Source organism: Oryzias melastigma, linkage group LG1 (assembly GCF_002922805.2).
Source record: "Oryzias melastigma strain HK-1 linkage group LG1, ASM292280v2, whole genome shotgun sequence".
Taxonomy (NCBI): domain Eukaryota; kingdom Metazoa; phylum Chordata; class Actinopteri; order Beloniformes; family Adrianichthyidae; genus Oryzias; species Oryzias melastigma.
Genome location: NC_050512.1, coordinates 8115508 through 8140407, shown reverse-complemented (window position 1 = coordinate 8140407; position 24900 = coordinate 8115508). Strand labels below are relative to the sequence as shown.

The following is a 24900-nucleotide window of genomic DNA, read 5'->3' as shown; positions in this document are numbered from 1 at the left end:
CCCGGGATCTCCGCCTGAAGCTGCCTTGCCAAAAACTCAGCCCCAGGTTTGTGGGACCTTTTCAAATTACACGTCAGATCACCCCTGTGTTCTTCCGTCTCAGGCTGCCTCAAGAGTATCGGATCTCACCCACCTTCCACGTTTCACTGCTCAAGCTTGCTTCAGGACCCCTCGATGAAGAACCACCATCTGGTTCTTTGAACTCCAGCCCGCAGCCTCTCATGGTGGATGGAGAAGAAGCCTATGAGTCAATGAGATCTTGGACTCCAGACGCCGGAATGGCCGACTACAGTATCTCGTGGACTGGGAGGGGTACGGTCCTGAAGAACGCTCATGGGTTTCCTCCAGCGATATCCTCGACCCCTCTCTCCTCTCAGACTTTCACCAGTCCCGTCCGGACAGGCTAGCTCCTCTTCGTAGGGGTCGCCCACAGCACCGTCGACCCTCTCGCTTCCAAAGCCACTCGCCGGTTGGGGGGGGGGGTCTGTCATGGTTCAACCTGCTGCGTCTCCCTTCAACCACCAGAGGGAGCGCTCACCTGAGTTCTGAACTCTTCACCTGCCCTCACTTGGAGTAATCTTCATCAGCCGTTTCTCATCACATCATCACTGCTATAGTATTTAGTCTGGCTTCTCACCACAGCTCACTGCGAAGTCTTGTTTCCCCTGCATACAGTCCAAGCCTTTTCTCCTATGCCTGTCTCCTTGTGTTTTGACTCCTGCCTGAGTCCTCGACTCTCCGCCTGGCCCCTGTGTTTTGACTTCAGCCTGTTTTCTGACCACGCCTTGCCTTGTCCTGTGTCTTCATTAAAACCTTTCGTTTGCACATGGATCCACATGTCTCTACCTCTTCATCACATGCACTGACTTTCAATTAAATTCAGAATTCAGTTCTTCTGATATCTAATGACACCATGGGGAGCTGAGCCTTAAGCTGGTCAGCTCCCCAACTCTCTTCAGCCCGACCTTTGCAATTTTGACTCCTTACCCATGTTCAAATCCAGACTCAAAACTCGCTTGTCTATATCCACTTTCTCACTTTGACTTTTTGTCTATTCTTTAGTTGGCTTTATTTTATTTTATAGTGCTCTTCGTATGTATGTTTACTCTGTTTATCTTACTATGTGCAGTGTCATTGAGTGACAAAAAAGGTGTTTAAAATAAAATTGTATTTATATTATTATTATCCAGCCAGGGGTCTGAGTATGCAGGCGAGCGCCTGGCAAGAAGAATTCTTCTTGTGTGACCCAGGCAAACTCAGCCCGGAAAGCATAAACATGATTCCCTTCCCACTCCCCCACAACTTGCTGGAAGGGTTGGGAGGGTCCACTGCTGTCAGATCTTGGTCAACAATATAGGTTTACATTAAGGAATTGGATGTAATTTTGGTGAAAGGAAAGGAATCTGACCTTCTGAAGTAAACGGAGCTGTACTGGCTTGAGGTAGTTGGGCTTGTCTCCATGCAAGGTTTGCGCTCTAAAACTATCTATTTAAAAAGGTCCTTCCATCTATCTACCACTTGAGAGATAGCAGGCTGGTGAGTCCTTACTCAACACCTTCCAGCTTTGCCGTACGTGTTTGAGTTCACCCTTATGAGCAAGAGGAGCACAACTCCTCTACAGATCTCTCATTGAGATTTTAGCTTATGGGCCAAAAAGCAGTAGAGCATGTAGCCTTCTTGGGTGCTCTGCCACCATCATTACAATTGATTTTTACACCTGGAGTGCTTGTTTCAAAGAACAGCACTCTGGACCTGAATCCAAGGGATGTTCTGTTATTGGATTTTTCTCTTGGCCAGTTTGTTCATAACAAACAATATGTTTGAGCAGAGGGATAATCACTATTTTCATGATTTTCGACAAAAAGTCAATGGTACATTCATTGATGGTAGTCATGTCATCTGAACTTGAACCATCTGTCTATAAGAGGGAAAAAAGAGCTGCAAACTTGTCATCACGTGGGAGTGAGTTGAATTCATTGGCTGAAAAAGAGTCAAATAAACTTGTCAAAGAGACTTTTGAGTATTGTTTTGTGATAAAACGTTGTGAATGCCGGACCAAACCACCCTTTTGTTTAGGAGGATAGTATTATGCCCCAACCATAACCTACTTCTAAGAGAACTTCAATCAGTATACCTGCTCTGAAAGCTGAAATACCAACCTTCTTTGATGGAATCCTGCACCCGCATGGTATAGGTGTCTATAGACTGTTTATAGTCAGCTTCTTCCACCAGAACTTTGTACACTGTAAGGAGACAGAGGCAGCTGTCAACTTTAGATAGGGATAGGTGCATAGGGAAGATGTACACTCAAACAGTTCTAAATGTAGCGCAACTCTTACCATACTCAATTTTACTGGTCTCTGTGCTCTCACAGATTTTAGTTGCCCGCTCATCATTGTTTATTTGACCCTTCCTCTGCATGCTGCAGTTCTCTAAAAACAAGAAAACAGCATGAACACACTGTGTGAAAAAGAACCTAATGTCAATGTAAATTTTACTGCAACTAAAACAGTTGACTAGTCTGGATGAACGTCTTGTGCAACCACCTGGTGGTTTTGAAACTGTATTAGTTCTAAGTTTTGTTAATACAACTTTCTGACTCTTCTGGCTAATGGTGGCAACCTGTCAACTTCCAATCTCTCTTAATAAACCTGTCTGGTGGGTGCACTCCCTGGGTCCACCTGCTGAATCTATATCATGTCCCATTTTGTTTTGGGACTTTTTCTTGAATAGCAGCGTATTGTTTTATACTTGTGTACTAAGATAAGAACAGAGTGAGATGTATGCTTTTGTTTGATGCTGATTGGCTTGTTTCATTCTTGTCCTCAGTCATCAGTGGAAGTCTTTTGATATACAAATGTAACTTAGTTACCTTCTGCACATGTGCACACGTCACCTCTGCAAAGCTGCATCAGCTGTCCTGCCTCCCTTTCTGGATGGTAAAACTTAACACAAGGTGTTTCTGGTAAAAGAAAAATTATATTAATACCATTGACTTTTATTTTTACTTTAAACTGTACTTATCTTTACCCTGATGAGTACAGATGCAGCTTGTACTTACGCTCATAATATTCATAGACAGACACTGCTGCTGGCTGAAGAACGCCCACTGGAATGGTCTCCTGGATCCTGAAAGTGATCTCCTCTGGTCTGGTGTGAGAAACCTGCAGGCAGATGAAATTCAGGTATCAGTTATTTGCTGTAATTTGGGAATACTCTTATCAGCCAATCAGACTGTTAGCTGGGTAGTCTTTTGAGCAGGCCTGTCCAATTGTGCAAAATTATCATCATGTGGGGCTTTACTGTAGATTGATGTGGTGGGAACATGGATGAGAACAAAGCTGCAAGTGGATCTTAGTTCTTTTTTAAGGCCCGGTCCTACTGGCTTTCACAGTCATTTCACAGAAAAAATGTCATCCCCGTGGTACAGACGCTGTTAGCAGCGGACTGGTAGTGCAGCGGCTGAGATATGGCAGCGGAATTTACATGCGTACACACGGTACAAAATTTGCCCACTGTTACACGCAGAATTTTTGAATTGCACAAAAATTTTGACGCAGGTGACTGCGTGTGGTACCAGTGGTACAGCCGTGCAATGGCTGTGGAACGGCAGGGCCAATTCGAGGTCAGCTCGTGAAGAAAACGCTGGCATGTGCACTGGGACGCCGAAGTTTTGCGTTCGTGCAAGTCTGTAGCACAGCCAGTCTGCATTTGTACCACTGCTTACGACTGTTTAGCAGCTGAGTGTGGGAGGACACGCTTACACGCAATTACGCAGTGCTCTGACAGTGGAGTGGGAGTGGAATGGACTCCGGCATCTGTATCACTGCTATTCCACGAACATGCATGAAGTAAACGCATCTAAGCCCGTGTGGCAGATTTTCCAATTTTTTTTACCCATGATAAATCCTATGGAACCGGGCCTTTAATTGATTTATACATTGCGGTCGTTGAATACAAGTGATTGAAAGATGAAGCTATGTGAAGCATTGAAGCCTTTGATCCAATTGGTTCATTCCAGTGTAAATATTCTTGAAACTTCATTCGCTCTGGTAGGATATCTATTTGGCACAAAAATATGGGTTGGTATGAATTTGAATTGTGTTTTTATTTTGCAGAAAGTCCAAATATAAAACACTTAGCAATATTTAGAAGTATACAAAACTAGTGTTGTCATGCAATTATATTTTTGTTCAATTAATTCATCTTAACCTGTAATAAATTATCATATATTTTCACTAGTGACTGGTCTCCCATAGACACCGATCTCCAAGAAACACAGGGTCTAGCATGTGCTTGTTCTATTAGACGCCGGTCTCTAATAGTAGCTAGACTACTTTAAGATCCGCCCATCTTCCCAGAGGCAGGGAGATGGGGTGTTTATGGTAATGGTTTATATTGTAAGCCAGCGATGGGGAAGAAACGCTTATTTGATTTAGCTTTTCATCTTTGTGGGGTGGCATTTGCCAAAGAACATTTTGGTGAGGAATATGCCCAATATTTTGGAGTGGATCCTAAATGCATCAGAGAATAGCACCAGCAGGTGGGTAGAAAAGGATCAACAGGAGGTCTGTAGGATGTACAATCAAAGGTAGTGAAGAATAAGAACTTCTGTTAACATGGATAATTGAGCAGTGAAAAATGTGTTCTTTTGTTGGATTGCTTTTTGGAACAACAGCCTGCAGTTTTGGCAATTTTAATGGCAAGAGATTTGAGAAGGGGCGAAGATGTCAATACTTTGACAGAGGACCTTGCTGCAGTTGAGGCAATTGTAAAACTTGTGGAACCAGTCAAAGTGGCCACAACGCTCCTGTGTGAGGAAGACAACGGCACCCTCTTCATGGTTGCTTCTGTTCAGGCAAAACTGAGAAAGTACTTTAACAGTAGTCCCCAGCCACCGGGCCGTTGACCAGTACCGGTCCGTGGATCAGTTGCGACTGGGCTGCGGAAGAACAAATAAATCATACCCTTTTTTAAAATGTATTTAGTCATTTTTGTTTGAGTCAGAAATCTTTTATTTTGAAAATCAACCAGATCCTATCGATTAGATTGAATTGGTGACTCTAAATTGCCCCTAGGATTGAATGTGAGATGGAATGTGTGTGTGATTGAGGCCCTGCGAAAGACTGGTGACCTGTCCAGGGTAAACCCCGCCTTCACCTGTCAGTAGCCGGGTTAGGCTCCGGCACCCCCGCGACCCGACAGGGACAAAGCGGTCAAGAAAATGAATGTTTTATAAAAAATATTTTTGTGAGTAAATGGTTTCACTTGAAGCTTTTGCATGGAGCTTCAAAGTAGTCTGATTTGTTTCCTATTGAGCATCAATAATTGATTTGTTGGTTGGAGTATTGAAGTTTTTTTTTCCCCTTAAACTTGATTTTAACCACTTCTTACATGACACTAAATTAAGAGGTCTTATGTGTTTTATCAATCCTCCATCATCAGCTCTCCTTTTGCGTCACGTGCCCAAAACTGAGTCTCTGGTTGGTTGATGCAAACAATGTTTAGATATTTGAACTTGTGCTGCTCAAATCGCGCTGCTGCCAGACCAACATGCTGTGCCTGACGCTAGAATCACGGCGCAAGACCTCAGATCACGTCTATAGCATTGATATGAGTGAAAGCCAATTGCATTAGATGTCAACAAGGAGACAAAAAAAAAACAAAAAAAAAAACGTAAAAGAATCAGCTTACATCATCTGAGAGTTGACTCGTTCGACTCCCTCAATAAAGGTTAAATGCTTGAGGGTCCATTCTATAAGTTTTTTTTGTGTGTTTTGTTTAACCTGGTATATAGTAACAGCAAACTCAGTCACTGTCTCCTTGCTCCTTGAGTCAAACAAACGTCTTATTGTTAGTTCACAATTGTCTAAGCCAAGAATAAATAACTCAAAAGCCTTACAAGATACCTGGAAGATTCAGAATATGCAGACATTAATGAGAAGGAGCCTGGAGTCAGACCTTATCCAGGTAGATGATGAGGGAGCCTTTTTCTGAAAGAGCTGTATCCATTTCAAACTTGCTAACGATACGGGCACGCCCTCCAGACAACTGTAGACAAAAGTTCAAGTCATCATTGGTTTAGAGTATTTGTTTAATCTCATCCTGAACTGATTTACACTCTTACAGCTTTTAGGTCGTCCAGGTTGGGAGTGAAGCCCGTCAGCAAACCGATGTCTAAGATGGACATGGTGGCATCACGTTCGCTGTCCTTGTATCTGTATGAGAGCACTGTGAAGAAACTGAAGAGAATCGGAGCAAAGCAAACATAATGGGACTGGTATACTTACAAAACCTCTATCTGAAGCTTGTAGACCTTTTTATCCCCAATATTCTTATCTGTAGGAAAAAACGTCTCAATATATGAGTAAAAAACTGAAATAGTAAAACTACAGAAACAAAGTTACCTGGAAGCAGCTGCACTGATACATCAAAGTTTTGGCAGTCACTTTCCTTTTCTTGAGGAAGAGCATAGTACAAGGACACCATCTGTACAAGCAAGATAAATGTACATAGTAACCAAAGCAAGTAATATACATGTGTGAACTGTTTGTGCCTGGTGGGGGACAAAATGGAGAAGACCCCATTTTGAGTTCAGCACTGTGGTTTTAAAAAAGAAGCCTGATTAAAATAGATGTCACTCTTCCCATCTCAAAGTCCTGTGTTTCAAACAGATTGCAATACATGAGATCAACTTTTGAAGTTTACACTTTGAACAATAATGCCCTCCCCTTCTCTCCAAGCAAGTACACCTTCTTCATGATAAATTTCTGCTATTGTCTTAAGTTTAATGGAAAAGTCAAAGTTGTTTAAAGGAGACGAAGGTGTTTTCTGGTCACTGTGTTTTTAATTCTGAAGATAAATACACTTTATTGCGGAAGTCTTCATGTCCTGGGTCTTCCGCGGGGCCTCCGCCCAGTGGGACATGCCCGGAACACCTCACCAGGGAGGCGTCCAGGAGGCATCCGGATCAGATGCCCGAGCCACCTCAACTGGCTCCTCTCGATGCGGAGGAGAAGCGGCTCTACTCCGAGCTCTCTCCGGGTGACCGAGCTTCTCACCCTATCTCTAAGGGAGCGCCCCGCCACCCTCCGGACAAAACTCATTTCAGCCGCTTGTAGTCGGGATCTCGTTCTTTCGGTCACGACCCAGAGCTCATGACCATAGGTGAGTACTGGAACGAAGATCGACCGGTAAATTGAGAGCTTTGCTTTCTGGCTCAGCTCTCTTTTCACCACAACGGACCGGTACAGCGACCGCATAATAGCGGACGCAGCACCAATCCGCCTGTCGATCTCACGCTCTGATCTTCCCTCACTCGTGAACAAGACCCCAAGATATTTAAACTCCTCCACCTGAGGCAAGAGCACTCCACCCACCGAGAGAGGGCAAACTACCTTTCTCCGGTCGAGAACCATGGCCTCAGATTTAGCCGTGCTGACCCTCATCCCAGCCGCTTCACACTCGGCTGCAAACTGCTCCAATGCATGTTGGAGGTCCCGGTTCGATGGAGCCAACAGAACAACATCATCTGCAAAGAGCAGAGAGAAAATCCTGTGGTCCCCAAACCAGATCCCCTCCGGCCCATGGCTGCACCTAGAAATTCTGTCCATAAAGACTATGAACAGAACCGGTGATCAAGGGCAGCCCTGCTGGAGTCCAACATGCACCGGGAAAAGGTCTGACTTACTGCCGGCTATGCGAACCAAGCTCCTCGGACGGACTCTCCTCTCCAGTAGCCTGGCATAGACTTTCCCAGGGAGGCTGAGAAGTGTGATTCCCCGGTAGTTGGAACACACCCTCCGGTCCCCCTTCTAGAAAAGGGGAACCACCACTTCAGTCTGCCAGTCCAGAGGTACGGTTCCTGTTTGCCACGCAATGCTGCAGAGACGTGCCAACCAAGACACTCCCACAACATCCAGAGACTTGAGGTACTCAGGGCGAACCTCATCCACCCCCGGAGCCTTGCCACCGAGGAGCTCTTTGACTACCTCAGTAGTGATGGGAATTATGGTTCCTTTTACTGACTCGAGTTTTAATGAGTCACTCACCAAAGTGAATCGATTCATTTGAGTCATTTGAATCATTGAGTCACTTGCCCAGAGAGTCCAAAGTAAAACACGCCACGTCCAATTTATTCATATTACTAAATTAATTATGAAAATAATTAAAACAAATCATTGCGTTGTGGGACACAAAGAAAATTTATTATTTAAAATGTTAAAAAAAAAGTTTTTTCAATGTATGTAAATTAAATTTCTGGAAAAAAGAAAGGGAAAAAAAATAAAGTACAAACAAGTGAACATATTTTTATAACAAGCTAAATAAAGAGCAGAAATCAACTGAGTTTCTGTTAGTTTTGTAGTTAATTACATTATTGGAGAGAAAAAATTAGCAAGTTGGATACCAAAGTCAGTTTAAATTTTTAAAAAGTGGTGGAATTGATTAATATTCTTTTATTTGCTTTTCAAGACATAAAATGAAAAATGAATTTAATAATGTGGCAGCAGTTCGTCAGGGCAGAGAAGCAGCTGAGCAGAGGAAGCAGCTCCTCCCCGTCAAACAGGCTGATAAACTAAAGCTAAGCTAAGCTAAGCTAAGCTAAAGCTAACGCTCCAGCACAATGGATTCCTACAAGCTTCAGAGCGAGGCAGAGCTGCTGAGAGTTTTTTTCAAACGATTCACCTCCAAACGAGGCGAACTGCTCTGTGATTGGTCACAGATATGAGTACTGACTCGATACAGTCCAAAATGAGTTCTCTTCAGTGAGCTCTGAGTCCTGAACGAATCATAGCTGCTCCTCCATGTGTCCTGACTCGTGATTCAGCTCGGAGCGAGGCGCTGTTCGGGTTTCCGGTGAGCTCTGAGTCCTGAATCATGAGTCATCGCTCATTTGATTCAGCTCGAAACGAGGTGAATCAAATGAATCAGGTGAATCATATGAGTGGTGACTCGAACACCTGCATTCATCCCGGACTCAGAGAGCAGCTCGCACTCACAACAGCACCTCCGCGAGGGGAGGGGTATGGGAGTGGCCAATAGATCCTCCGGTTGGGAGGGGGAGCAGATTCTCTGGTTGGGAGGGGCCAGGGAGCAGATTCTCCCAAAGGGAGGGGTGACTGAGGAGCAGCAAGTGTTGTCTGTAGAAGAGCGGTGAGCACAGACAGAGCGAAACCAGCGATTCTGTCGTGTTTCAGCTTTGTCTCTGAGGTTTTTAGTACTTCTCACAGCGAAGAGAATTAGTGGAAGGAAGTGAGTCAATTAATGAGTCAGTGGGGAAGATGACTCATGATTCTCGAGTCAGTAAAGTGACTCGCGAGTTTTGAACGATTCGTTCACGACTCGCACATCACTATACCTCAGTGACCTCAGCTTGGGTGATGGACAGTTCCACCCCAGTGTCCTCAGCCTCTGCTTCCTCAACGGAAGGCATGTCAGCAGGGTTGAGGAGATCCTCAAAGTATTCTTTCCACCGCCCGACAATGTCCCCAGTTGAGGTCAGCAGATCCCCACCTGCACTGAAAACGGTGCCTGTGGAAAACTGCTTTCCCCTCCTGAGGCGCCGGATGGTTTGCCAGAATCTCTTCTCCATGGCCTCACCAAACTCCTCCCAGGACCAAGTTTTTGCCTCCAACACAGCCCGGGCCGCAGCTCGCTTAAACTGCCGGTACCTGTCAGCCGCCTCTGGAGTCCCACAAGCCAACCAGGCCTGATAGGACTCCTTCTTCAGCTTGACGGCATCCCTTACTTGCGGTGCCCACCACCGGGTTCGGGGGTTGCCGCCGCGACAGGCACCAGAGACCTTGCGGCCGCAGCTCCGGAAAGCAGCAGAGACAATAGAGGTGGAGAACATGGTCCACTCGGACTCAATGTCACCAACCTCCCTCGGCACCTGCTTGACGTTTTCCCGGATGTGGGAGTTAAAGATCTCCCTGACGGAGGGCTCAGCCAGACGTTCCCACCAGACCCTCACAGTACGTTTAGGTCTGCCAAGTCTTTCCGGCCTCCTCCCCCGCCAGCGAATCCAAGTCACCACCAGGTAGTGATCAGTGGACAGCTCTGCCCCTCTCTTTACCCGAGTGTCCAGAACACACGGCCGGAGATCGCCTGAAACGACTACAAAGTCGATCATCGATCTCCTACCTAGGGTGTCCTGATGCCAGGTGTACTGATGGACACCTTTGTGTTCGAACATGGTGTTTGTTATGGACAAACTATGACGTGCACAGAAGTCCAACAACAAAACACCGCTCGGGTTCAGGTCAGGGAAGCCATTCCGACCAATCACGCCCCTCCAGGTACCACTGTCATTACCCACGTGGGCGTTGAAGTCCCCCAGAAGGACGACGGAGTCCCCCGTTGGGGCACTTTCCAGTACACCTTCAAGGGACACCAAGAAGGCCGGGTACTCTGAACTGCTATTTGGCCCGTAAGCCAAAACCACAGTCAGAGACCTGTCCCCCACCCGAAGGCGAAGGGACACGACCCTATCGTCCACCGGTGCGAACTCCAACACCTGGCGTCTGAGCTGGGGGCTCACAAGTAAGCCCACGCAAGCACGTCGCTTCTCACCAAGGGCAACTCCAGAGTGGTAGAGAGTCCAGCCTCTCTCGAGGGACTGAGTTTCAGAGCCCAGGCTGTGTGTGGAGGTGAGCCCAACCATGTCTAGCCGGTATCTCTCAACCTCTCGCACCAGCTCAGGCTTCTTCCCTCCCAGAGAGGTGACATTCCATGTCCCAAAAGCCAAAATCCATGACCGGGGTTTGGGCCGCCGAGGCACTCGCCTTCGACTGCCACCCAAACCACAATGCACCGGCCCCTTCAGAGCTCCCCTGCAGGTGGTGGGCCCACTGGGGAGTGATCCCACGTCGCTACTTCGGGTTGGACCCGACCGGGGCCCGTAGGAGGAGCCCCGGCCACCAGGCGCTCGCCTCCGAGCCCCAACCCCAGGCCTGGCTCCAGGGTGGGGCCCCGGTGATGCCAATCCGGGCGACGTAGCGGAATCTCTCATGGCATGACTCATGAAGGGGTTCTGAACCGCTCTTTGTCTGGCTCGTCACTCAGGACCTGTCTGCCATGGGAGACCCTACCAGGGGCAAAAAGCCCCCCGACAGCATAGCTCCTGAGATCACTCAAGCACTCAAACCCCTCCACCACGTTAAGGTGGCGGTTCAAGGAGGGGCAATTTAAAAAATTTAAAATCTGACCATTTAAATTCTGAGTCAGTCATTCAAAAACTCCCTCCAGTGCTGTTGAATTTCTATAATCAACATCAAATATGAGAACAGAACAATGAAAATGAAGCTAAAAACAGCATGTCAAAGCATACTTGAAATATATCTTGATACTAGAAACATATACTTTTATATTTTTGCGTAAAGTTTGTTTTTCTCATGTGCAGTTGATATTATCTATAATTATATTTGTCTTGTTTCATTTTTGTAGTTTGGTAATTCTCAAGGATAATGTTATAGGTTCAAGTTAAGGTACAGTTTAACAGAAAATTACTGAAGTCAAAATCTTGATTAATGAATACAGTTCCAAAAAAAAGAACACACGTTCTGCGTGAATAATATTACTCTGTTGATGAAAGGACTTTAAAAGACTTGAAACATTTAACAATAGAAGTTGGACTGGACTTGAGACTTGTTGGTCTTCACCTGGCCCTCAATTTGGGACTTGAGGCCATATTTTACATTTAAATCACAAATCTGGAACTTCCTCAGAAACAGTTTCAATCCTTACTTTGACAACAGCTTCTCCCGATCCGGTGGCCCTCACTTTTACATCTTTGTTTATATCTTTAATCTGCAGACACAGTATCAGTCACAAACAAACAAAGAAGAAAATGAACAAATATTGGAATGTATTTGTATCAGCAGCAGGATCTTACTCTAGAGGTTCTTGTAGCGTAGCTGTTGTCACGGTTGAATTCATATTTATCAGGTTTTGATTTGCCTGGCAACAAGATATCCACTTTCAGATCATACTCTGGTTCTGGGGCATTGGTCCAGTACTCTGCTAAAGCTTGGTAAACAATATTTGTAGCCTAAAAGATAAATATTAAAAAACAGATATAAAGGTCAAAATGATTTTGAATGTATTGTACTAAAAATGCAAAGAGGCAAATTATTCCTCACCTGGGTGGACCCGTAATGCCCACCAACAAACTGCTGTCGGTTGAACCATCTCACAACAGGTTTGGCATCTTCAAAAGACTTGATAGCAAAAGACAGGACACAAGAAATTACTGACGTATACTGATTAAGATTTAAAGTGCTGCTCTATTTTACCAGTCATGCAGTCTGTCAGCATGCACACAGAGATAAGCACAGTAGAAACTGGCACAAAACATAAATGAAGAGTCTCAGAAAATCAAAGTAATGAAAGCAATACAATACCAAGAAGACTAAACATTTGAAATAGCAACAGGTCTACTGACATTTTTCCAACTTAAATTTGGCACTGACAGAATGGTTATAGCTAATGGGTTCATTTTGAGGTGACATTTGGTTACAAAATGCAGACAACACCATATGAACATTTCTGCATTCATTAAAATGATGAGAGCATGGTATTATGTACTGATTAGCACTGGCTGTGAATGCCTCTTTTCTCTTTAAAGCATCATCAATCTCTGTAACAAAAATCATCTTCGCTTTCATGTGGATCATTTCTTGAAAACAGGTGCACCTTTCTGTCTTCGCTCAGTAATTTATGCTCAAACCAGTTTTTTGGATTCATCACTCACTTTTTCTACCAGGAAGACTGTTTCACCAACACAGATAATAAAGACAGTGAAAATACCAGTTTTACAATGGTTGTGTTGCTTTATTTATCCATCACACCTTAAACTCAGATGTAGCTGAGGCTAGCGTATGGTTTTTAGCCTCCACTTTGACAATAAAAGGAACATCTTCACCACAAATTTCAAACATTTTATGGAGATTGAAGATGGAATCAAATAAAGTTGCTGATTGATTTATGGAAACTTTGAAAAGGCACATTTGAGAATTTTCCTACAGCAAAGCCGAATTCGGTAGACATCCGCTCAGAAACTTTAGCACAGAAAATGTTCCTTTGTGTTGAAAAAAACCCACTGAATGAGGATTTATGTAAAGACAAAATATGATCAATCTGTCTGCCCTGTAAGATGATCAGAGAATGGATTGAGCGCTAAAAGTGCATTCTGTGGATAAAAAATATGTAATGTTTCCTTTATAGAAGTTTTTCAAATCAGAAACGACCTCTACAAATCAACAACTTTGTTTTATTGAATCTTCATCAGGAGGAGAGTGGGGTAATCTACTTCATATATAATCCTTTATATCTACTCTATTTCACCAGTGTTGCCAAAATGGGCTATTTTCTGCCCAATTGGACAGTTTAGATTCAAAATTTACGGGCAATAATTGCTTTGAGCAGATGGGCATAATTTGGGCAGGTTTGGGTTTAGTTTGGTAGTTCGTTATTAAAAATCAGCAGGACTGTGCAATCAGGAGACGCAGGTTAGCCAGAGACTCGACTGTAAACTATCCTCGCTATCATGAGCAACCAATAATAAAAGCAAAATGTGTCCACTACTCTGTTCGATACAGTAATTTACACGGCGGATTTTCAGTTTGTCCATAACTAATACCATGTTCGAGCAAAAGGGTTTCCATCAATACACCTGAAAGCTGTACACCCTCGCCAGGAGATCGTTAATCAACTTTGTAGTGGTTTCAGGTTACCTGGTGGTGAAGTGGATTTGCTGGAGGGAGAGGAGACCGGAAAGACTTGGCAGACCTAAATGTGCTGTGAGGAGCACTCTGTTAGAAAGGACTTGTAACTCCCACTCCCGGTAGAGCTTCAAACAGGCTGGTGGAATTGAGTCAGAGTGGACCATGTTTTCCACCTCCATGGTCTCTGCTGCTTTCCACAGCTGTGGTCGCAAGGTCTTTTGTGGGTGACAATGAACTCTATCTTTCCAGTACCCCCTCACCACCAACACCACCACCCTCACTGTTTTTCTTTCAACAGCGTGTTTCTATTTTCCTTTTGTTTTTACAAAATGTATTCAATTTTCCTTTTGTTTTTACAAAATGTAATTGATCTTCTTTATTGATGGACTTTTCATAAATAAAAAAATTACCATTATTGTTTCTACTGAAGTTTTTGTTGTTTCATTATACAAAATACATTTTCCATCTTTGACTTTTTGCAGATGTTTAGATCACAGTTTATTAAAAGAGTAAGTGTATATCACTAACACCAGTTCAGCTTGCTTTTTTCCCCATCTGACCAAAATGTATCTGCTCTTGGCAGCTCTCCAGATCATTTTTGATACTGCCTGACTGACTCTGCCCAGTTCCTGCTCTGCTCATACTTTTAAGGACTTCTAAGATACCCTCTTCCCCAGACCTTGGATCAAACTTTGCTGGACCACACTCCTTCCCCTCTGAGGGATTTTGATTCCTTTCCCTTCCCCTGAATGCTCCCTTCGCCGAAGACAGAGTGAGTAGCTATGCAATATCATTCTTTGCTCCTGCTAACTCCACTCTCCTTCTCAAAGATCCACCGATGCTTCTGACCTGCCTTTGCCTGTTCAAGCACCACTACATCCTAAATAAATCTGTTCTCTATTATATAACATATTAAATTTGGGCTTAAATATAAAAGGGATTTATACAAATATACACCTTAATGCGTCTATAGTTACATAACCCTCTTCTGTAATACCAACATCTGTTAAACAAAAGAGGCCCTAAACTTTCATTTTTTTTTTGTTTTGCTTAGTAGCTGTTGGACAGTCCAAGTAAAATAAGTTCTACTCAAATTACCTTCTGATCCAAAATTTTGTTAAAAACAGCACATGTTTTTTTTGAGAAAATATGTGGACTAGCACAAACAAGATTCTTAATCTGGATGAGGGATTAGCTCACCTTGGTCTTGACCAAAGCCAGTAGAGCATAAGCGGTGGCTTCAACGGTATAGACGTACTTTCTAGGAACAGGCCAGTGGGACAAATCTGGGAGATGAGAGCAAAACCATCATCATGACACATCTCAAACAGGAGGCAAATGTTCAACTTGAGAAAAAAAAAACTGGACCAAAGTTATATTTCCTGGAATCAACAGCATTGAGTGATGTTTGTTCAGTGATTTTTGTGTCAGCACCTGGAGAAGCAAACTTGTAGAGAATCTGGCGGTTTAGTTTTCCCCTATTAGCCAGAGCATATGATGTCATGGCAACAGCATAAGGATTCGTAAGGCTGGGCAGCCGTCTCTCCAGGTAGGCAACTGCATTGTTAATGCTGCTGGTCAGGGTCTAGACATGAGGGGGAGGAAAAAATTATTATTGCTATGAATCAATTTAGTACTACATATCCTAACTAAGTTTGCCAAACCTGCTTATGTACATTTTTATTGACATATTTTTGTCTTTTTGGTTTATTTTCTTAAAACAAAGCAATTCCAATATTCAATTTTTTTCCATACTGCCAATATAAATACACAGCACATTGTTGTCACTTCAATATACATTTTTTATCCCTTTTTTTTCTTGAGAGAATCGATTCGATCAGGCGTCTCAAACTGATGACCCGCGGGCCATGAGTGGCCCCAAGACAATATTTTGCATCCCCCGCCTCAATATGAAAGTTCATTGTCTACTAAGCAATATCTTCTAAGTTTTTTAGATAATAGCTTTGAATTTCATTTGTGATGCTTCGGCTTGCTTTACATTTGCTATTGTCGATGGATCTGGTCATCAGAAAAGTCCTTAGCAACACTTGCTAGCGTCGTTAGCTCCTGTTGTTTCACAGGACAAAGAACATATTGCTTACATAGACATGAACAATTGTTCAATAAACTTGTTCAGTAGACATAGACAATGGACCAAAAATATAGACAGTGGCCCCAAGAAAAATTGAGTTTGAGACCCCTGAATTAGATGAAAGGCTTTGATGCTTCATGAAGTTTCATCTTTACAGAAGCTTGACCTTCATTCTTTACAGATAAGATAGATGTTTTGAAAGAGACAAGTTAATTACACTTCTCAACAGAGGAGAGGCTTCAGACACAACTCATTTACACCATGCTTCCCTTTCATTAGTTCCAAAGAAGACCAAGAATCCAGTGCAACCACTTGGATGAGCAGTGAAGTTTTTCAAAAGAAAACGATTTTTAAGACCTGTTGCTGTGATTCAACCTTGAGGCTATACCACCTAGAGCAGGGGTCACCAACCTTTTTAAACCTGAGGGCTACTTTATGGGTACTGAGTTATACTGAGGGCTACCGTTTTGAAATAATAAATGTTGCGCAGTTATAGTTAGTTAAACATTATAAACAATGAATAATGATACTCCTCTATGTATAGACTCTGATTTCTCACCGTAATTATCAACAATGACAACAAGCTAGGAAACAAATATCAATATTCAGCACTTTATGAATCTCAGTAATCGGTACATTTTCAGATGATCTCTTACATTCAATGGGAAAAATGTCCTATTTTCACTATGTTGTACCATATTAATCAATAAGTTAATGTTAAAGAAAAAATAAACTTACACATTTTTTAGACAAAACTTGTCACATTTTGAACTAATTGTCATGAAACAACCTGATGGTTCCCTCTCCAACCTCCAGAGGGAGCGCTCGCCTGAGTATTGACCCTGCACTCCCTCTCCACACTCAGCCAGATCTCCTCAGCTGTTTTCAATACACCTCATTAGAGCTGCCACAAACGATTAATTTAATAGTCGACTAATCACCGATTATTTTTTCCATTTACTCGACTAATCAGGTCATGCGCAAACTGGATGTAAAGCACACATCTTAACCATCATTAGTTTAAAACTGAAAAAATCCTAAATTGGCCAAAATAGCTTGCATGCAGCTGAAATATTGGCTAAACTCCAAATTAGCCTAAAAAACATAACAAATCCTAAATTAGCTAAAATAGCTAGCATGTAGCTGAAATATTAGCTAAACTCTAAAATAGATTAATAATCCTCAATAAATGTCAAAATAGTCCAAAAAGCTAGCAGAATGCTTTTATAACTTTTAATTTTACTACAGTCTGACTCCATATAATATAAAGTAACGACTAATCAACTATTAAATTAGTCGTCGACTAATTTAATAGTCGATTAGTCGACTAATCGTGGCATCCCTACACCTCATCACCACCAGTATTTAGTCTGCCTGCAGTCACCACCTCAGTGCGAAGTCTTGCATTGCCACGCAGTCATTTCTGAGCAGTTTATTCCTTGTTTGTCTCTGGTTTCTGACTCCTGCCTGCCTGCCTCCTCGACTCCCTGTTTGCCTGTGTCCTGACCTCTGCCTGTATTTTGACCTCGCCTTGCCTCAGCCTGTGTTCTCCATTAAAACCTGGTTTGCACATGGATCCACATGCCTCTGCCTCTTCGTCACACTAATGACCAAATCTGCAGCATTTTTAACAAAATTAACTGGAGTAGATCAGAGATCATCTAAACTTATCTAAAGTTCATGAATCATGAACATATTTTTAAGACGTTTTAATTTTTAAATCCATGTAAATGCAAGTGTAATTTAAAAAATTGCAACAAAATAAAATTTTAATTTAGATGCAGCTCACAAGTGAGTTGTGCTATTTTTGGAAAAGACTTGAGGGCACCTTGTGTGGTCCTTGAGGGCTACCTGGTGCCCTTGGGCACCACGTTGGTGACCCCTGACCTAGAGAAATGATTACCTTCACTGACAGACTTATTGTACTTGAACAGGGTTGATGATGTATTGTTTGGTATTGTACCAACATTTTTAAGAAAAAACGCTGCAATTTGCTAAGAAACAATGTAAAAACATATTTAGATTTAATATCAGAAACTCACGTTGATGTCATTTGAGCAAACTGAGTGTGACTCCTGCATGGCAATGAGGCAGAATGCAGTCAAGGAGGCATCAGAGTCAGAGCCTTGAACATCACCCTGGAGGGAACACAAATATAAGTAGAGTTTTAACCTAGTCTTAGTTGGAAAAAGGTGGACATGTAACAGTGAAAGTCATCAGTGGGTTCACTTACAGTCATCGATCCTGTATAGACATGTCCAACTTCTGTGAACATGCCATCAGGCTGCTGAGCTTTGAGGATCAGGAACTTCACAGCATTACAAATATGCTCCTTTCTTATAGCCACCAGGTTGTTGGCCAAGGAAAACACTTTGACGACATAAGCTGTTAACCTTGTGGAATATAGAAAACAATGTAAGGGTTCAGTTTCATAGATTAGATCTAGGCTGAATATGCCAAACACAGATCTTAACTACCTAATTCCAAAAATGTATCACCAAATTGTGGAGGTTTGTTATAATGAAAACTTAACAAAGCTAACTTTGGAATAATTGCAGATAAGCAAATATTCTGTAAAGGGTGGCTGTGGGGCAGAAGCAGAACGGCAACCTATGACTGGAGGAATTGCAAGTTCAGTTCCTGCCTTGTCCCCCATGTGTCGAAGTGTTCTTGAGCAATATACTTAACACCAAATTGCTCCTAGCTAAGGTAGGCACCTGTGTGAATCCCTTAGCTATGTGCAGTCAAGCTACAAGTAGCTACAAGTATTATTAAGATTATTTTCAGGCTACACATACAAAAAGTGTGGCCATGGAACCGGAAAGTTAAACCAGGCTGAACTTTGATTAATCAAAGACGCAAATTTGGTAAAGACTTATGAATGGCGTCTCTTCTAATTCACACAAATACCAACTGTTTCATCATGAAGGAGTAATCAATAATTGCTGTATTTACCCCACCAGAAATATATGACCCCAAGTTAATAATATATTAGAATAGAGCTGTGAAAAAAAATCCTGGAGCAAGATTTACACGATTTGCACCACTCCGACATTTCCCACCAAGCCTCTTCAAACTGTAGTTGGCGGACATGTGCTGGTAAACACATGAAAAACACATATGAAAAAAAGGAAAATCCTCCTTGATTGCCCAGTGTGAACATCATGGGCTATACACGCATTTATAAAACCTGTGTTTAGCTTCGTTCTAAATGTGCAATGCTGCAACGCATTCCTGGTGTAAATGTGGCTTAAGGCAGCAGAGCTGTAATCACTGTGCGAAAGTTTGTGTGTGGCTGGGTGAATGGGACTGTGACTCTAAAAAGCGCGTTGGGCCTTTTTAAAAGGTAGTGAAGCAATATGTAAGTATGTGACATTTACCTTTAACAATCTTGTGAGATTACCTTAAAATTGTATTAAAAGGCTTAACGATCAGACTGCCTTGTGTTTTTGTCTGTTAGTCATTTTTGCAGAACAATAAGGCAATATAAGACCACCACTAAGGGAGGGGTTGAGAGAAAACGAGTGTGTGACAGAGTGTGTGACAGACTACATTATCAAGACAGATAACACAATCACAGAACTTCATGATGCCAGTGAGAATAAAAGTGACTGACTACTTATCGCCACAATCTTCGGCAGACTCCTAGACTTGCTTAAAGAGGCCATACCATGAAAACCAAACTTTTTGAGCTTTTAAGTGTTTTAAAACTATAAAGAACCCCAAAGCAGTATTACGATCCTTTCACGCATTTCTGAGAAATCCTCTAAAAACATGCGTTCTCAACAGCAGCTCCTCCCATACCCATGAAAACGAGCGGATCCTCACTATCTGATGTAACATCGTGAGACGGTCCCTTTCAGGAAGAGCAAAAAACTTTCATTTTACATGCACAATGTGGTATATCATCCGATTGTGTCCTGTCTTCAGTAAATTCCAGCTCAGACAGGTGTTAGCTACTTTAGACGTGGGGCTCCTTTAAGACCCCCAACCTTCCCCCCGTCGGGCACAGTCATGATGCTGCATGTATTTGTGTTGTAAAACCAGTGTAGTGATGGTCGGGGCTACTAAGGGCACATCTATTGTATTCGCATCGATCTTTTAAAAAAAAGTGGGTGTTTATATTCGTGGGAAAACATTGGGAAAAATCACAAATTTTGAGTGATTTAATTCAGAGAAGCATACAGTGGATGCTGTCATGGTGCCTCTGTCAGTCTCCTCCCCCTCTCCACTCTCCTCTCCTCTCCACCCGGCTGCTGTTTATCCCCAGCTGCGACCACTCACCTCATCACCTCGCCTGCCTTTTTAAGGAGCACCAGGATCATCATTCCTCGCCAGTCCGTTGCCCCTGATGGTGCATAGTTGGTCACCTCGTCTATGTCACAGTCTTGCCACGCTTTTGACGAGACTCTGTCTAATCCCTTTTTCGTACTCACCCTCAGGAATCTGTTACCACGAGTGGTCGCTGCTGTCTGCCTCTGCCCGGATCCCCAGTTGGATCTTCTCTCCACGGTCACACCACGAGCCTCTGCCTTTGTTCCACGGTCCTGCTCCCAAGACGGCTATCTCCCTCTCCGAGGAACCAACCTGTGACGCCTCCAGCCTCGACCTCCTGCTTGGAGCCCACTTCTTGCCCTATTCAAGTTACTACCTCCTCGCCGCACTATTAAATCCTTTATCTACCACGCTCGCCTTCTACTGTGTTTCTTCCGGGTTCCAGCGTCTGGGTCGCTACGTGTTCTGTAGTCATGACAGAACGGACTGGCCAAAACACCGACCCAGCTGACCCGGAAGAACTCAGACTAGCCGTTTCCCAACAAGGCATTATGCTCGAACGCCAAGCGGACGCCCTCTCCCAAATGGCTGTGGCTCAGCAGGACCTTTTTCGCCGCCTGGACGGTATGACTCAAACCCTACATGAACTTACTAATCGTTTTTCCCAGGCTTCCTCCGCCACTGCTCATGTTCCCGCCAATCCCTCACCTTCCACTTCCGGATCACCGTCCGCCCCCGAAAATGTCCGACTCCAACCGGAACCATTCTTCGGGGATATGGAAGCCTGCGGAGGGTTTTTGCTGCAGTGCCAGTTTATATGTCAACAAGCTCCCAGACACTACCAGACCGACCACAGTAAGATAACTCTTATCGTCAATTCTCTGCGTAACAAAGCCCTTCTATGGGCCCAAGCTTTTCTCACAGCCAATCCCATCAATAACCTGTCCTATGAACGGTTCCTTAGCAAGTTCCGCCTCATTTTCGACCACCCTCGTAAGCAGGAAGAGGCGACCCGGCGGTTACTCGCTCTTAAACAGCGGAACCGGCCCGTAAGCAATCACGTCATTGACTTCCGCATTTTAGCGGAACACTTCTTTAGCTGGTTGGCCCGATTTGGCCCTCAAGGGCATTTTTTACCAGTCACTAAATGAACAAATCAAAGACCACCTCTGCTCCCAACCCGAGGCACGCTCTTTTGAAGAGTTAGTATCAGCTGCCCTTAGGTCTGATATTAGGTTACGAGAACGCCAAAAAGAGCGATACCAACCCCCTCGTCCTCTCAAGATCCGCCACGCTCCTCTGACCGAACCTAGCCCGGTCCCCGAATTCTCCGTCTCTTACAATCCTGTGGACGAACCCATGCAGATCGGCCACTCCCGGATGTCAGAAGAGGAACGTCGCAAAAGACTTGAAACAGGTGCCTGTTTCTACTGCGGAGCTCAGGGCCACTTAGTGTCCGGTTGTCCAAGCCGTTTAAACTCCAAAGCCCCTCGTTAGACGACAGGCCGCGAGGGGAGTTTAAAGCTGCAAATTCTGATAAAGAATTTATGTTGATCCCTGTCAAGTTATGTCTCGACCTCAAAGTTCATGATTTAAAAGCCCTCATCGACTCTGGAGCGGAACAGAGTCTCATCGATATCCATGTTGTTAACCGTCTGTCTATCCCCACAGAACCCCTGGACACCCCCATAGTTGCTTCCGGCCTAGGGGGTCAACACCTATCACGCTTAACTCACCGCACCAAACCCATCCTGCTCATCACATCAGGTAACCATAGAGAATCCATTCAATTTTTTGTCACCAAGTCAGCCCACACACCCATCGTGTTAGGGTTTTCCTGGCTCAAGCTGCACAATCCCCAGTTCAATTGGACCCAGGGATCCATCAACCACTGGAGTCCTTACTGCCTAGCCACCTGCCTATTATCTGCGCTACCTTCTGTACCTACCCCCGAATCAGACAACGTGTGCTCCATAGACCTTACAGCCATCCCACGCTGCTATCATGATTTAAAGACTGTATTCAGCAAGACCAAGGCCAGTGCTCTTCCCCTTCACAGGCCCTATGACTGTGAGATCAACCTACTGTCAGGTGCCCCCTTACCCAAGGGCAGGCTATTTAATTTATCAGGTCCTGAAAGAATAGCCATGGAACAGTACATTCAGGAAGCGCTCGCCCTTGGCCACATCCGACCCTCGTCCTCCCCCGTGGGGGCAGGATTTTTCTTTGTTGAAAAGAAAGATAAGACACTTAGACCATGTATTGATTACCGTGAACTAAACCAGGTCACTGTCAAAGATAAATACTCTCTGCCCCTTATCACTTCTGTCTTCGATTCCGTACAGAAAGCCCACATCTTCACCAAGTTGGACCTCCGCAATGCTTACCATCTTATCCGCATCAAAGATGGCGACGAGTGGAAGACTGCCTTTAACACCCCCCTAGGGCATTACGAATATTTGGTCATGCTCTTTGGCCTCACTAACGCCCCGGCAGTCTTCCAGAGGATGGTGAATGATGTCCTCCGAGATTTTCTGAACCGCTTAGTTTTTGTATATTTGGACGATATTCTCATTTACTCGCACGACCAGGCTCAACACGAGCATCATGTACGTCTTGTACTCGAGAGACTCTTAGAAAATCAGCTCTATGTCAAACATGAGAAATGTGAGTTCCATGTACCCACCGTCCAGTTTCTAGGCTACATCATAGAGCCTGGTCGCATCCGTCCTGATCCCTCCAAAATTGAGGCTGTCACCAATTGGCCACCCCCCGAAAATCGAGAGAAACTCCAACAATTCCTTGGCTTCGCTAATTTTTACAGAAGATTCATCAGAATCTACAGTAGCATTGCATCCCCCCTCACTCGTCTCACGTCTACTAACCGTCCCTTCGTCTGGTCCACCGAAGCCCAACACGCGTTTGACAAATTAAAGAGTCTTTTTGTCAACGCCCCCATTCTCATCCAACCCGACACTTCTCGTCAATTCATTGTGGAAGTGGACGCCTTTGACTCGGGTGTAGGGGGCGTCCTTTCTCAAAAGGAAGTCTCTACCGGTAAACTTAAGCCATGTGCCTTCTATTCACGCAAACTGTCACCTACAGAGCAAAACTACGACGTTGGAAACCGGGAGCTACTCGCCATCAAGCTGGCGTTGGAGGAGTGGCGTCACTGGTTGGAGGGAGCGGAGCAACCTTTCATCGTGTGGACCGACCATAAAAACCTGGCTTATCTCCGCTCTGCCAAAAGACTCAACTCCAGGCAAGCTCGTTGGTGTCTTTTCTTTGACCGCTTCAAATTTTCCATCACCTACAGACCAGGATCCCGCAATGTCAAGCCTGATGCTCTGTCCCGGAAATACAGCCCCACTGAAAACACCCCGTCTAACATCTTGCCGTCCACCTGCATCATCGGAGTCTTCACATGGGATGTGGAAAACAAGGTACTCCAAGCCCTTCAAAAGATCAGTGACCACCCCCCTGTCCCCAGTGGTACCTTGTTCGTTCCAGCTGACCTGCGCTCCGAGGTCATCTCCTGGGGACATGCTTCCCGTCTTGCCTGCCATGGGGGGGTGCACCGGACCCTTAGCCGCATCCAGAGGAGATTCCACTGGCCCGCCATGCAAAAGGACGTACGTGAGTACGTCGTGGCCTGCTCCACTTGTGCCCGTTCCAAATCCTCATCCTCTGCTCCTGCTGGCCTGCTCCATCCTCTACCCACTCCCAGCCGCCCCTGGTCTCATCTCGCCCATGGATTTCCTCACTGGACTCCCCCCGTCTAACGGTAACACAGTCATCCTCACTGTTGTTGACCGCTTTTCTAAAATGGCCCACTTCATTCGCCTTCCTCAACTTCCCACTGCCACGGAGACGGCCAACCTCATGGTTAACCATGTCTTCCGTCACCATGGGATACCAGTGGACATAGGCCCCAATTCACGTCCCAAGTATGGAAGGCTTTCTGTTCCGCCCTGGGGGCCACGGTCAGCCTCTCTTCCGGCTGTCACCCCCAGTCTAATGGTCAAGCGGAAAGGGCCAACCAGGAACTGGAGGCAGCTCTCCGCTGTCTGGCGGCACAGAACCACCAGGACTGGTCCCAATTCCTTGTATGCCCATGAGTATGCCCATAATACTCACCCTGCTTCCGCCACCGGAATCTCCCCCTTTGAGGCCGCCCTCGGGTACTCACCACCTCTGTTTCCTTCTCAGGAACTGGATCTGGCAGTGCCTTCTGTCCAACACCACCTACAGCGTTGCCAGCGCATTTGGACTCAGACGAAGGCCGCCCTCCTCCTCACCAAGGAGGGCAACTGCCAGATCGCCAACCGTCGCAGAGTGGTGGGACCCGACTACCAACCCGGTCAGAGGGTATGGCTCTCCACTCGCAATATCCCCATTCAGGCGTCCTCTAGGAAACTGGCTCCCCGATTCATCGGGCCCTATGTCATCGAGAAGATCATCAACCCTACCTGTGTCCGTCTCCGCCTGCCCAAGGCCCTCAAGATCCACCCGTCCTTCCATGTCTCTCAGGTCAAGCCAGTCCGGGACAGTCCTCTGTGCCCGCCGTCCGCTTCCCCACCGCCCGCCCGTATCATTGACGTCGCCACGGCCTTCGAGGTCCACCGCATTCTGGACGTCGGGGTCGCGGATTCCAGTTCCTGGTCGACTGGGTGGGCTACGGTCCTGAGGAGCCCTCCTGGATCTCCCGCTCCCTCATCCTGGACCCCTCGCTCATCTCGGACTTCTACCGTGCCCTCCCGGACCGCCGCCCTTGACCGCCTGGAGGCGGTCTTTGGGGGGGGGGGGGTA

General features: G+C 45.0%; 1 protein-coding gene across 2 annotated transcripts in view; it reads right to left on the bottom strand.

Annotated features, from left to right (window-relative positions):
• The window catches only part of LOC112137455 (complement C3), a 132518-nt gene that overhangs the window by 80961 nt on the left and 26657 nt on the right, over positions 1-24900 (bottom strand). For both annotated transcript variants that reach the window (XM_036211637.1, XM_024259793.2), the window contains exons 24-38: positions 18050-18209; positions 17859-17954; positions 15159-15309; positions 14925-15010; positions 12141-12218; positions 11894-12049; positions 11746-11808; positions 6408-6489; positions 6291-6339; positions 6128-6218; positions 5962-6051; positions 3062-3164; positions 2873-2962; positions 2340-2432; positions 2160-2243 (exon numbers count right to left, since the gene is read on the bottom strand). In XM_036211637.1, the coding sequence (XP_036067530.1) occupies positions 2160-2243; positions 2340-2432; positions 2873-2962; positions 3062-3164; positions 5962-6051; positions 6128-6218; positions 6291-6339; positions 6408-6489; positions 11746-11808; positions 11894-12049; positions 12141-12218; positions 14925-15010; positions 15159-15309; positions 17859-17954; positions 18050-18209 (1472 nt within the window). The remainder of the gene's footprint in view (positions 1-2159; positions 2244-2339; positions 2433-2872; positions 2963-3061; positions 3165-5961; positions 6052-6127; positions 6219-6290; positions 6340-6407; positions 6490-11745; positions 11809-11893; positions 12050-12140; positions 12219-14924; positions 15011-15158; positions 15310-17858; positions 17955-18049; positions 18210-24900) is intronic.